The sequence below is a fragment of the Haliotis asinina genome, chromosome 16, assembly GCF_037392515.1.
Source record: "Haliotis asinina isolate JCU_RB_2024 chromosome 16, JCU_Hal_asi_v2, whole genome shotgun sequence".
Classification (NCBI taxonomy): Eukaryota; Metazoa; Mollusca; class Gastropoda; order Lepetellida; family Haliotidae; genus Haliotis; species Haliotis asinina.
Window position 1 is genome coordinate 21,192,174 of NC_090295.1, and position 14,395 is coordinate 21,206,568.

At 41.5% G+C, this 14,395-nt stretch overlaps 1 protein-coding gene across 1 annotated transcript in view; it reads left to right on the forward strand.

Moving 5' to 3' along the window:
- LOC137267686 (plectin-like) overlaps positions 1 to 14,395 on the forward strand; it is a 47,668-nt gene that overhangs the window by 6,223 nt on the left and 27,050 nt on the right. The window contains exons 4-9 of the mRNA XM_067802153.1: positions 921 to 1,196; positions 3,308 to 3,583; positions 5,690 to 5,965; positions 8,072 to 8,347; positions 10,454 to 10,729; positions 12,836 to 13,057. Of these exons, the coding sequence (XP_067658254.1) occupies positions 921 to 1,196; positions 3,308 to 3,583; positions 5,690 to 5,965; positions 8,072 to 8,347; positions 10,454 to 10,729; positions 12,836 to 13,057 (1,602 nt within the window). The remainder of the gene's footprint in view (positions 1 to 920; positions 1,197 to 3,307; positions 3,584 to 5,689; positions 5,966 to 8,071; positions 8,348 to 10,453; positions 10,730 to 12,835; positions 13,058 to 14,395) is intronic.

Below are 14,395 nucleotides of genomic sequence, written 5' to 3' on the forward strand. Positions count from 1 at the left end.
TGTTGGATCATACCTGTGTCCATTATTCAATAGATCGTACTAAAGGTTTATGTTTGGTGCCACTAGCAACAACTTTGGCCATGGAGACATGTAGCATTTGCTTTTAATTCCATAAGGAGTGGTATGTTTTCATCATATGAAAGCTTGCAGTACCTATCTTTGCCCACTTCAATCAAGGTCTGTTACAATCGCAAGTCAGGGAACCATTCCACTGCACTACGAGACTTACAGTAACCTGATATTTACATGTATGTATTCTTCTTGCATTTTATAGATTTCACTCCATTCACTTTTTGTGTATGCTATATTTACTTTCAAGTCATTAGATGAGTCAGTGTAACCCAGCTTTTCATCCAGCAGAGAAACAGCCAAGGGGCGCCTGTCTGCCTTACTAATGCACAGTATGTGTCTGATAGCTAAGCAGGAAAACGTAAATAATAAAGAATGAATATATCCAGTGTCAAGGTGATAGTAGATAACATGCTGGTAGTTCACAAATAAATGGTTAGGAAAAACTCAAAATGGAATTTCTTTTCTTTCTTTCTCAATTGAGAGTATTTCGATTCACTGTCTTCATTTCCTTCTCCATTTGTATAAAAGGCCTTGTGTGCTTGCAAAACGGTCATTCACATCGTCTATTCTATTGTGGATAGACGTATCCGTGAAGATGCAGCTCTATAAACTAGCACTCGTTGTGGCATTGGGTAAGTTTAACCTTTCATTATAGCTGTTTGGGTATTGAGAAACGCTGACTGAGAACTTCACCCCTTCTTTCATTGCCTAGCATATGTTCTACAACAATGTGACTTAAAGAGCTTAGAAAGTGTTCTTAGCAGCACTTTAATGTTGAAAACGATACTTTGGGGATGTTGTTTACAAATGAGTAACAACTGATGTGTGCTTCTTCATTTCCTTTCCAGTGTTCACAGCCTTCTTTGGCTCTGCCTATGGTGGCCACGGAGGTGGTGGTGGTGGCAAAGGAGGTGGAGGGGGCCATGGAGGTGGCGGCAAAGGCGGTGGTGGCAAAGGAGGTGGCGGCAAGGGAGGCAGCGGCAAAGGAGGTGGTGGCCATGGAGGAGGTGGTGGAAAAGGAGGTGGTGGCCATGGAGGAGGTGGTGGAAAAGGAGGCGGTGGCAAAGGAGGTGGCGGCCATGGAGGAGGTGGAAAGGGCGGTGGTGGAGGTGGCGGCCACCATGGTTAAGCTCAACTGGCTCTGCACATTTCTGTCAAATGCTGGACATCTGGTGTCATCATGGTCATATGTTCATTAACTACACCGTCCTATACAATGTCAGCTTTAAGAAATCTGGTCAAATAAACTCACAAAAACAATGCTCTTTCCACTTTGTACTTACTTATTGCTTCCTTGCAAATTTAAAGAAGAAACATGTATGTCCTCCCTGATAAGAGACGTACATAACAATCAGAAAGAATTAAGTTCATATTCTGTAAATCAGAGACACAGACATACCAAGCGCATACCTTTTCATGCCAGTTTTAACATGCCAGTTTCAACATAGAATCCTCATATAAACACGCAAGTCATCACTGCCAATGATTCACTTCTTGACTGCATTGTCGGAAAGTACAGGCATGGACTGTATCATTGTCCATTGGGGACATTAAGACGAGGCTCGAATGAAAGGGAGTGAAACCAGGTCCATCAGTTCCAGCTTCACACATTCGGCATGCTGCCACAAAACACATTCATAGTAACATGTGAACACATTTCACTTTCAGGCTTTTTCGAATGATTTGTCCTCATTGGGTACGTGAAGAAAAACAGAGCGTGTCCCCTCAACTACATTTGCCTTAATATCAAATGAACTGATTACTGTACACAATAGTCTCCAAAGATGTCAGGTCTAGGTCTACATTCTTCATGCCCACGTGTAGGCCTTTCTGTGCCTTAGAAAGCCTGAAAGTTTAGAGAAATACATCATCATTAAGGTAGCAGCATACCATGACTAACACCATTTACTTCACATCTGTCCATAGCCGTTACATGACTGTCAGTGCCTTAATTACATTCTTCAACTATCTGCTAGGCACAATAGTATGCCATTTAGAGCTCATTCTTAAATACAATCACATTCAGTTTACTCTTTACTCATTGAAATGAGGATAGCATGCCACGTCTTGGTTTTCTAACACTAGCATATACTAGTCTTGATCCACGATATCAGTCATGTGGAGAGAGCTCATAGAGATGAATTGAACATTCAGACTACAAGCGTTGAACTGATTGTTCTGCTTTCCCTTAAATGTTTGGAGCAATATGATGTATATGTGTGACATGTAGATGACTATTTGACCTGCTTTCAGCCTCTCCGTACTTCTACCCCTACACTCTTAATATAAATCTAAACTTCTTATGTTTAAAAGGATGTTGGATCATACCTGTGTCCATTATTCAATAGATCGTACTAAAGGTTTATGTTTGGTGCCACTAGCAACAACTTTGGCCATGGAGACATGTAGCATTTGCTTTTAATTCCATAAGGAGTGGTATGTTTTCATCATATGAAAGCTTGCAGTACCTATCTTTGCCCACTTCAATCAAGGTCTGTTACAATCGCAAGTCAGGGAACCATTCCACTGCACTACGAGACTTACAGTAACCTGATATTTACATGTATGTATTCTTCTTGCATTTTATAGATTTCACTCCATTCACTTTTTGTGTATGCTATATTTACTTTCAAGTCATTAGATGAGTCAGTGTAACCCAGCTTTTCATCCAGCAGAGAAACAGCCAAGGGGCGCCTGTCTGCCTTACTAATGCACAGTATGTGTCTGATAGCTAAGCAGGAAAACGTAAATAATAAAGAATGAATATATCCAGTGTCAAGGTGATAGTAGATAACATGCTGGTAGTTCACAAATAAATGGTTAGGAAAAACTCAAAATGGAATTTCTTTTCTTTCTTTCTCAATTGAGAGTATTTCGATTCACTGTCTTCATTTCCTTCTCCATTTGTATAAAAGGCCTTGTGTGCTTGCAAAACGGTCATTCACATCGTCTATTCTATTGTGGATAGACGTATCCGTGAAGATGCAGCTCTATAAACTAGCACTCGTTGTGGCATTGGGTAAGTTTAACCTTTCATTATAGCTGTTTGGGTATTGAGAAACGCTGACTGAGAACTTCACCCCTTCTTTCATTGCCTAGCATATGTTCTACAACAATGTGACTTAAAGAGCTTAGAAAGTGTTCTTAGCAGCACTTTAATGTTGAAAACGATACTTTGGGGATGTTGTTTACAAATGAGTAACAACTGATGTGTGCTTCTTCATTTCCTTTCCAGTGTTCACAGCCTTCTTTGGCTCTGCCTATGGTGGCCACGGAGGTGGTGGTGGTGGCAAAGGAGGTGGAGGGGGCCATGGAGGTGGCGGCAAAGGCGGTGGTGGCAAAGGAGGTGGCGGCAAGGGAGGCAGCGGCAAAGGAGGTGGTGGCCATGGAGGAGGTGGTGGAAAAGGAGGTGGTGGCCATGGAGGAGGTGGTGGAAAAGGAGGCGGTGGCAAAGGAGGTGGCGGCCATGGAGGAGGTGGAAAGGGCGGTGGTGGAGGTGGCGGCCACCATGGTTAAGCTCAACTGGCTCTGCACATTTCTGTCAAATGCTGGACATCTGGTGTCATCATGGTCATATGTTCATTAACTACACCGTCCTATACAATGTCAGCTTTAAGAAATCTGGTCAAATAAACTCACAAAAACAATGCTCTTTCCACTTTGTACTTACTTATTGCTTCCTTGCAAATTTAAAGAAGAAACATGTATGTCCTCCCTGATAAGAGACGTACATAACAATCAGAAAGAATTAAGTTCATATTCTGTAAATCAGAGACACAGACATACCAAGCGCATACCTTTTCATGCCAGTTTTAACATGCCAGTTTCAACATAGAATCCTCATATAAACACGCAAGTCATCACTGCCAATGATTCACTTCTTGACTGCATTGTCGGAAAGTACAGGCATGGACTGTATCATTGTCCATTGGGGACATTAAGACGAGGCTCGAATGAAAGGGAGTGAAACCAGGTCCATCAGTTCCAGCTTCACACATTCGGCATGCTGCCACAAAACACATTCATAGTAACATGTGAACACATTTCACTTTCAGGCTTTTTCGAATGATTTGTCCTCATTGGGTACGTGAAGAAAAACAGAGCGTGTCCCCTCAACTACATTTGCCTTAATATCAAATGAACTGATTACTGTACACAATAGTCTCCAAAGATGTCAGGTCTAGGTCTACATTCTTCATGCCCACGTGTAGGCCTTTCTGTGCCTTAGAAAGCCTGAAAGTTTAGAGAAATACATCATCATTAAGGTAGCAGCATACCATGACTAACACCATTTACTTCACATCTGTCCATAGCCGTTACATGACTGTCAGTGCCTTAATTACATTCTTCAACTATCTGCTAGGCACAATAGTATGCCATTTAGAGCTCATTCTTAAATACAATCACATTCAGTTTACTCTTTACTCATTGAAATGAGGATAGCATGCCACGTCTTGGTTTTCTAACACTAGCATATACTAGTCTTGATCCACGATATCAGTCATGTGGAGAGAGCTCATAGAGATCAATTGAACATTCAGACTACAAGCGTTGAACTGATTGTTCTGCTTTCCCTTAAATGTTTGGAGCAATATGATGTATATGTGTGACATGTAGATGACTATTTGACCTGCTTTCAGCCTCTCCGTACTTCTACCCCTACACTCTTAATATAAATCTAAACTTCTTATGTTTAAAAGGATGTTGGATCATACCTGTGTCCATTATTCAATAGATCGTACTAAAGGTTTATGTTTGGTGCCACTAGCAACAACTTTGGCCATGGAGACATGTAGCATTTGCTTTTAATTCCATAAGGAGTGGTATGTTTTCATCATATGAAAGCTTGCAGTACCTATCTTTGCCCACTTCAATCAAGGTCTGTTACAATCGCAAGTCAGGGAACCATTCCACTGCACTACGAGACTTACAGTAACCTGATATTTACATGTATGTATTCTTCTTGCATTTTATAGATTTCACTCCATTCACTTTTTGTGTATGCTATATTTACTTTCAAGTCATTGGATGAGTCAGTGTAACCCAGCTTTTCATCCAGCAGAGAAACAGCCAAGGGGCGCCTGTCTGCTAATGCACAGTATGTGTCTGATAGCTAAGCAGGAAAACGTAAATAATAAAGAATGAATATATCCAGTGTCAAGGTGATAGTAGATAACATGCTGGTAGTTCACAAATAAATGGTTAGGAAAAACTCAAAATGGAATTTCTTTTCTTTCTTTCTCAATTGAGAGTATTTCGATTCACTGTCTTCATTTCCTTCTCCATTTGTATAAAAGGCCTTGTGTGCTTGCAAAACGGTCATTCACATCGTCTATTCTATTGTGGATAGACGTATCCGTGAAGATGCAGCTCTATAAACTAGCACTCGTTGTGGCATTGGGTAAGTTTAACCTTTCATTATAGCTGTTTGGGTATTGAGAAACGCTGACTGAGAACTTCACCCCTTCTTTCATTTTCTAGCATATGTTCTACAACAATGTGACTTAAAGAGCTAAGAAAGTGTTCTTAGCAGCACTTTAATGTTGAAAACGATACTTTGGGGATGTTGTTTACAAATGAGTAACAACTGATGTGTGCTTCTTCATTTCCTTTCCAGTGTTCACAGCCTTCTTTGGCTCTGCCTATGGTGGCCACGGAGGTGGTGGTGGTGGCAAAGGAGGTGGAGGGGGCCATGGAGGTGGCGGCAAAGGCGGTGGTGGCAAAGGAGGTGGCGGCAAGGGAGGCGGCGGCAAAGGAGGTGGTGGCCATGGAGGAGGTGGTGGAAAAGGAGGCGGTGGCCATGGAGGAGGTGGTGGAAAAGGAGGCGGTGGCAAAGGAGGTGGCGGCCATGGAGGAGGTGGAAAGGGCGGTGGTGGAGGTGGCGGCCACCATGGTTAAGCTCAACTGGCTCTGCACATTTCTGTCAAATGCTGGACATCTGGTGTCATCATGGTCATATGTTCATTAACTACACCGTCCTATACAATGTCAGCTTTAAGAAATCTGGTCAAATAAACTCACAAAAACAATGCTCTTTCCACTTTGTACTTACTTATTGCTTCCTTGCAAATTTAAAGAAGAAACATGTATGTCCTCCCTGATAAGAGACGTACATAACAATCAGAAAGAATTAAGTTCATATTCTGTAAATCAGAGACACAGACATACCAAGAGCATACCTTTTCATGCCAGTTTTAACATGCCAGTTTTAACATAGAATCCTCATATAAACACGCAAGTCATCACTGCCAATGATTCACTTCTTGACTGCATTGTCGGAAAGTACAGGCATGGACTGTATCATTGTCCATTGGGGACATTAAGACGAGGCTCGAATGAAAGGGAGTGAAACCAGGTCCATCAGTTCCAGCTTCACACATTCGGCATGCTGCCACAAAACACATTCATAGTAACATGTGAACACATTTCACTTTCAGGCTTTTTCAAATGATTTGTCCTCATTGGGTACGTGAAGAAAAACAGAGCGTGTCCCCTCAACTACATTTGCCTTAATATCAAATGAACTGATTACTGTACACAATAGTCTCCAAAGATGTCAGGTCTAGGTCTACATTCTTCATGCCCACGTGTAGGCCTTTCTGTGCCTTAGAAAGCCTGAAAGTTTAGAGAAATACATCATCATTAAGGTAGCAGCATACCATGACTAACACCATTTACTTCACATCTGTCCATAGCCGTTACATGACTGTCAGTGCCTTAATTACATTCTTCAACTATCTGCTAGGCACAATAGTATGCCATTTAGAGCTCATTCTTAAATACAATCACATTCAGTTTACTCTTTACTCATTGAAATGAGGATAGCATGCCACGTCTTGGTTTTCTAACACTAGCATATACTAGTCTTGATCCACGATATCAGTCATGTGGAGAGAGCTCATAGAGATCAATTGAACATTCAGACTACAAGCGTTGAACTGATTGTTCTGCTTTCCCTTAAATGTTTGGAGCAATATGATGTATATGTGTGACATGTAGATGACTATTTGACCTGCTTTCAGCCTCTCCGTACTTCTACCCCTACACTCTTAATATAAATCTAAACTTCTTATGTTTAAAAGGATGTTGGATCATACCTGTGTCCATTATTCAATAGATCGTACTAAAGGTTTATGTTTGGTGCCACTAGCAACAACTTTGGCCATGGAGACATGTAGCATTTGCTTTTAATTCCATAAGGAGTGGTATGTTTTCATCATATGAAAGCTTGCAGTACCTATCTTTGCCCACTTCAATCAAGGTCTGTTACAATCGCAAGTCAGGGAACCATTCCACTGCACTACGAGACTTACAGTAACCTGATATTTACATGTATGTATTCTTCTTGCATTTTATAGATTTCACTCCATTCACTTTTTGTGTATGCTATATTTACTTTCAAGTCATTGGATGAGTCAGTGTAACCCAGCTTTTCATCCAGCAGAGAAACAGCCAAGGGGCGCCTGTCTGCTAATGCACAGTATGTGTCTGATAGCTAAGCAGGAAAACGTAAATAATAAAGAATGAATATATCCAGTGTCAAGGTGATAGTAGATAACATGCTGGTAGTTCACAAATAAATGGTTAGGAAAAACTCAAAATGGAATTTCTTTTCTTTCTTTCTCAATTGAGAGTATTTCGATTCACTGTCTTCATTTCCTTCTCCATTTGTATAAAAGGCCTTGTGTGCTTGCAAAACGGTCATTCACATCGTCTATTCTATTGTGGATAGACGTATCCGTGAAGATGCAGCTCTATAAACTAGCACTCGTTGTGGCATTGGGTAAGTTTAACCTTTCATTATAGCTGTTTGGGTATTGAGAAACGCTGACTGAGAACTTCACCCCTTCTTTCATTTTCTAGCATATGTTCTACAACAATGTGACTTAAAGAGCTAAGAAAGTGTTCTTAGCAGCACTTTAATGTTGAAAACGATACTTTGGGGATGTTGTTTACAAATGAGTAACAACTGATGTGTGCTTCTTCATTTCCTTTCCAGTGTTCACAGCCTTCTTTGGCTCTGCCTATGGTGGCCACGGAGGTGGTGGTGGTGGCAAAGGAGGTGGAGGGGGCCATGGAGGTGGCGGCAAAGGCGGTGGTGGCAAAGGAGGTGGCGGCAAGGGAGGCGGCGGCAAAGGAGGTGGTGGCCATGGAGGAGGTGGTGGAAAAGGAGGCGGTGGCCATGGAGGAGGTGGTGGAAAAGGAGGCGGTGGCAAAGGAGGTGGCGGCCATGGAGGAGGTGGAAAGGGCGGTGGTGGAGGTGGCGGCCACCATGGTTAAGCTCAACTGGCTCTGCACATTTCTGTCAAATGCTGGACATCTGGTGTCATCATGGTCATATGTTCATTAACTACACCGTCCTATACAATGTCAGCTTTAAGAAATGTGGTCAAATAAACTCACAAAAACAATGCTCTTTCCACTTTGTACTTACTTATTGCTTCCTTGCAAATTTAAAGAAGAAACATGTATGTCCTCCCTGATAAGAGACGTACATAACAATCAGAAAGAATTAAGTTCATATTCTGTAAATCAGAGACACAGACATACCAAGCGCATACCTTTTCATGCCAGTTTTAACATGCCAGTTTTAACATAGAATCCTCATATAAACACGCAAGTCATCACTGCCAATGATTCACTTCTTGACTGCATTGTCGGAAAGTACAGGCATGGACTGTATCATTGTCCATTGGGGACATTAAGACGAGGCTCGAATGAAAGGGAGTGAAACCAGGTCCATCAGTTCCAGCTTCACACATTCGGCATGCTGCCACAAAACACATTCATAGTAACATGTGAACACATTTCACTTTCAGGCTTTTTCAAATGATTTGTCCTCATTGGGTACGTGAAGAAAAACAGAGCGTGTCCCCTCAACTACATTTGCCTTAATATCAAATGAACTGATTACTGTACACAATAGTCTCCAAAGATGTCAGGTCTAGGTCTACATTCTTCATGCCCACGTGTAGGCCTTTCTGTGCCTTAGAAAGCCTGAAAGTTTAGAGAAATACATCATCATTAAGGTAGCAGCATACCATGACTAACACCATTTACTTCACATCTGTCCATAGCCGTTACATGACTGTCAGTGCCTTAATTACATTCTTCAACTATCTGCTAGGCACAATAGTATGCCATTTAGAGCTCATTCTTAAATACAATCACATTCAGTTTACTCTTTACTCATTGAAATGAGGATAGCATGCCACGTCTTGGTTTTCTAACACTAGCATATACTAGTCTTGATCCACGATATCAGTCATGTGGAGAGAGCTCATAGAGATCAATTGAACATTCAGACTACAAGCGTTGAACTGATTGTTCTGCTTTCCCTTAAATGTTTGGAGCAATATGATGTATATGTGTGACATGTAGATGACTATTTGACCTGCTTTCAGCCTCTCCGTACTTCTACCCCTACACTCTTAATATAAATCTAAACTTCTTATGTTTAAAAGGATGTTGGATCATACCTGTGTCCATTATTCAATAGATCGTACTAAAGGTTTATGTTTGGTGCCACTAGCAACAACTTTGGCCATGGAGACATGTAGCATTTGCTTTTAATTCCATAAGGAGTGGTATGTTTTCATCATATGAAAGCTTGCAGTACCTATCTTTGCCCACTTCAATCAAGGTCTGTTACAATCGCAAGTCAGGGAACCATTCCACTGCACTACGAGACTTACAGTAACCTGATATTTACATGTATGTATTCTTCTTGCATTTTATAGATTTCACTCCATTCACTTTTTGTGTATGCTATATTTACTTTCAAGTCATTGGATGAGTCAGTGTAACCCAGCTTTTCATCCAGCAGAGAAACAGCCAAGGGGCGCCTGTCTGCTAATGCACAGTATGTGTCTGATAGCTAAGCAGGAAAACGTAAATAATAAAGAATGAATATATCCAGTGTCAAGGTGATAGTAGATAACATGCTGGTAGTTCACAAATAAATGGTTAGGAAAAACTCAAAATGGAATTTCTTTTCTTTCTTTCTCAATTGAGAGTATTTCGATTCACTGTCTTCATTTCCTTCTCCATTTGTATAAAAGGCCTTGTGTGCTTGCAAAACGGTCATTCACATCGTCTATTCTATTGTGGATAGACGTATCCGTGAAGATGCAGCTCTATAAACTAGCACTCGTTGTGGCATTGGGTAAGTTTAACCTTTCATTATAGCTGTTTGGGTATTGAGAAACGCTGACTGAGAACTTCACCCCTTCTTTCATTTTCTAGCATATGTTCTACAACAATGTGACTTAAAGAGCTAAGAAAGTGTTCTTAGCAGCACTTTAATGTTGAAAACGATACTTTGGGGATGTTGTTTACAAATGAGTAACAACTGATGTGTGCTTCTTCATTTCCTTTCCAGTGTTCACAGCCTTCTTTGGCTCTGCCTATGGTGGCCACGGAGGTGGTGGTGGTGGCAAAGGAGGTGGAGGGGGCCATGGAGGTGGCGGCAAAGGCGGTGGTGGCAAAGGAGGTGGCGGCAAGGGAGGCGGCGGCAAAGGAGGTGGTGGCCATGGAGGAGGTGGTGGAAAAGGAGGCGGTGGCCATGGAGGAGGTGGTGGAAAAGGAGGCGGTGGCAAAGGAGGTGGCGGCCATGGAGGAGGTGGAAAGGGCGGTGGTGGAGGTGGCGGCCACCATGGTTAAGCTCAACTGGCTCTGCACATTTCTGTCAAATGCTGGACATCTGGTGTCATCATGGTCATATGTTCATTAACTACACCGTCCTATACAATGTCAGCTTTAAGAAATCTGGTCAAATAAACTCACAAAAACAATGCTCTTTCCACTTTGTACTTACTTATTGCTTCCTTGCAAATTTAAAGAAGAAACATGTATGTCCTCCCTGATAAGAGACGTACATAACAATCAGAAAGAATTAAGTTCATATTCTGTAAATCAGAGACACAGACATACCAAGCGCATACCTTTTCATGCCAGTTTTAACATGCCAGTTTTAACATAGAATCCTCATATAAACACGCAAGTCATCACTGCCAATGATTCACTTCTTGACTGCATTGTCGGAAAGTACAGGCATGGACTGTATCATTGTCCATTGGGGACATTAAGACGAGGCTCGAATGAAAGGGAGTGAAACCAGGTCCATCAGTTCCAGCTTCACACATTCGGCATGCTGCCACAAAACACATTCATAGTAACATGTGAACACATTTCACTTTCAGGCTTTTTCAAATGATTTGTCCTCATTGGGTACGTGAAGAAAAACAGAGCGTGTCCCCTCAACTACATTTGCCTTAATATCAAATGAACTGATTACTGTACACAATAGTCTCCAAAGATGTCAGGTCTAGGTCTACATTCTTCATGCCCACGTGTAGGCCTTTCTGTGCCTTAGAAAGCCTGAAAGTTTAGAGAAATACATCATCATTAAGGTAGCAGCATACCATGACTAACACCATTTACTTCACATCTGTCCATAGCCGTTACATGACTGTCAGTGCCTTAATTACATTCTTCAACTATCTGCTAGGCACAATAGTATGCCATTTAGAGCTCATTCTTAAATACAATCACATTCAGTTTACTCTTTACTCATTGAAATGAGGATAGCATGCCACGTCTTGGTTTTCTAACACTAGCATATACTAGTCTTGATCCACGATATCAGTCATGTGGAGAGAGCTCATAGAGATCAATTGAACATTCAGACTACAAGCGTTGAACTGATTGTTCTGCTTTCCCTTAAATGTTTGGAGCAATATGATGTATATGTGTGACATGTAGATGACTATTTGACCTGCTTTCAGCCTCTCCGTACTTCTACCCCTACACTCTTAATATAAATCTAAACTTCTTATGTTTAAAAGGATGTTGGATCATACCTGTGTCCATTATTCAATAGATCGTACTAAAGGTTTATGTTTGGTGCCACTAGCAACAACTTTGGCCATGGAGACATGTAGCATTTGCTTTTAATTCCATAAGGAGTGGTATGTTTTCATCATATGAAAGCTTGCAGTACCTATCTTTGCCCACTTCAATCAAGGTCTGTTACAATCGCAAGTCAGGGAACCATTCCACTGCACTACGAGACTTACAGTAACCTGATATTTACATGTATGTATTCTTCTTGCATTTTATAGATTTCACTCCATTCACTTTTTGTGTATGCTATATTTACTTTCAAGTCATTGGATGAGTCAGTGTAACCCAGCTTTTCATCCAGCAGAGAAACAGCCAAGGGGCGCCTGTCTGCTAATGCACAGTATGTGTCTGATAGCTAAGCAGGAAAACGTAAATAATAAAGAATGAATATATCCAGTGTCAAGGTGATAGTAGATAACATGCTGGTAGTTCACAAATAAATGGTTAGGAAAAACTCAAAATGGAATTTCTTTTCTTTCTTTCTCAATTGAGAGTATTTCGATTCACTGTCTTCATTTCCTTCTCCATTTGTATAAAAGGCCTTGTGTGCTTGCAAAACGGTCATTCACATCGTCTATTCTCTTGTGGATAGACGTATCCGTGAAGATGCAGCTCTATAAACTAGCACTCGTTGTGGCATTGGGTAAGTTTAACCTTTCATTATAGCTGTTTGGGTATTGAGAAACGCTGACTGAGAACTTCACCCCTTCTTTCATTTCCTAGCATATGTTCTACAACAATGTGACTTAAAGAGCTAAGAAAGTGTTCTTAGCAGCACTTTAATGTTGAAAACGATACTTTGGGGATGTTGTTTACAAATGAGTAACAACTGATGTGTGCTTCTTCATTTCCTTTCCAGTGTTCACAGCCTTCTTTGGCTCTGCCTATGGTGGCCACGGAGGTGGTGGTGGTGGCAAAGGAGGTGGAGGGGGCCATGGAGGTGGCGGCAAAGGCGGTGGTGGCAAAGGAGGTGGCGGCAAGGGAGGCGGCGGCAAAGGAGGTGGTGGCCATGGAGGAGGTGGTGGAAAAGGAGGCGGTGGCCATGGAGGAGGTGGTGGAAAAGGAGGCGGTGGCAAAGGAGGTGGCGGCCATTTAGGAGGTGGAAAGGGCGGTGGTGGAGGTGGCGGCCACCATGGCTAAGCTCAACTGGCTCTGCACATTTCTGTCAAATGCTGGACATCTGGTGTCATCATGGTCATATGTTCATTAACTACACCGTCCTATACAATGTCAGCTTTAAGAAATCTGGTCAAATAAACTCACAAAAACAATGCTCTTTCCACTTTGTACTTACTTATTGCTTCCTTGCAAATTTAAAGAAGAAACATGTATGTCCTCCCTGATAAGAGACGTACATAACAATCAGAAAGAATTAAGTTCATATTCTGTAAATCAGAGACACAGACATACCAAGCGCATACCTTTTCATGCCAGTTTTAACATGCCAGTTTTAACATAGAATCCTCATATAAACACGCAAGTCATCACTGCCAATGATTCACTTCTTGACTGCATTGTCGGAAAGTACAGGCATGGACTGTATCATTGTCCATTGGGGACATTAAGACGAGGCTCGAATGAAAGGGAGTGAAACCAGGTCCATCAGTTCCAGCTTCACACATTCGGCATGCTGCCACAAAACACATTCATAGTAACATGTGAACACATTTCACTTTCAGGCTTTTTCAAATGATTTGTCCTCATTGGGTACGTGAAGAAAAACAGAGCGTGTCCCCTCAACTACATTTGCCTTAATATCAAATGAACTGATTACTGTACACAATAGTCTCCAAAGATGTCAGGTCTAGGTCTACATTCTTCATGCCCACGTGTAGGCCTTTCTGTGCCTTAGAAAGCCTGAAAGTTTAGAGAAATACATCATCATTAAGGTAGCAGCATACCATGACTAACACCATTTACTTCACATCTGTCCATAGCCGTTACATGACTGTCAGTGCCTTAATTACATTCTTCAACTATCTGCTAGGCACAATAGTATGCCATTTAGAGCTCATTCTTAAATACAATCACATTCAGTTTACTCTTTACTCATTGAAATGAGGATAGCATGCCACGTCTTGGTTTTCTAACACTAGCATATACTAGTCTTGATCCACGATATCAGTCATGTGGAGAGAGCTCATAGAGATCAATTGAACATTCAGACTACAAGCGTTGAACTGATTGTTCTGCTTTCCCTTAAATGTTTGGAGCAATATGATGTATATGTGTGACATGTAGATGACTATTTGACCTGCTTTCAGCCTCTCCGTACTTCTACCCCTACACTCTTAATATCAATCTAAACTTCCTATGTTTAAAAGGATGTTGGATCATACCTGTGTCCATTATTCAATAGATCGTACTAAAGGTTTATGTTTGGTGCCACTAGCAACAACTTTGGCCATGGAGACATGTA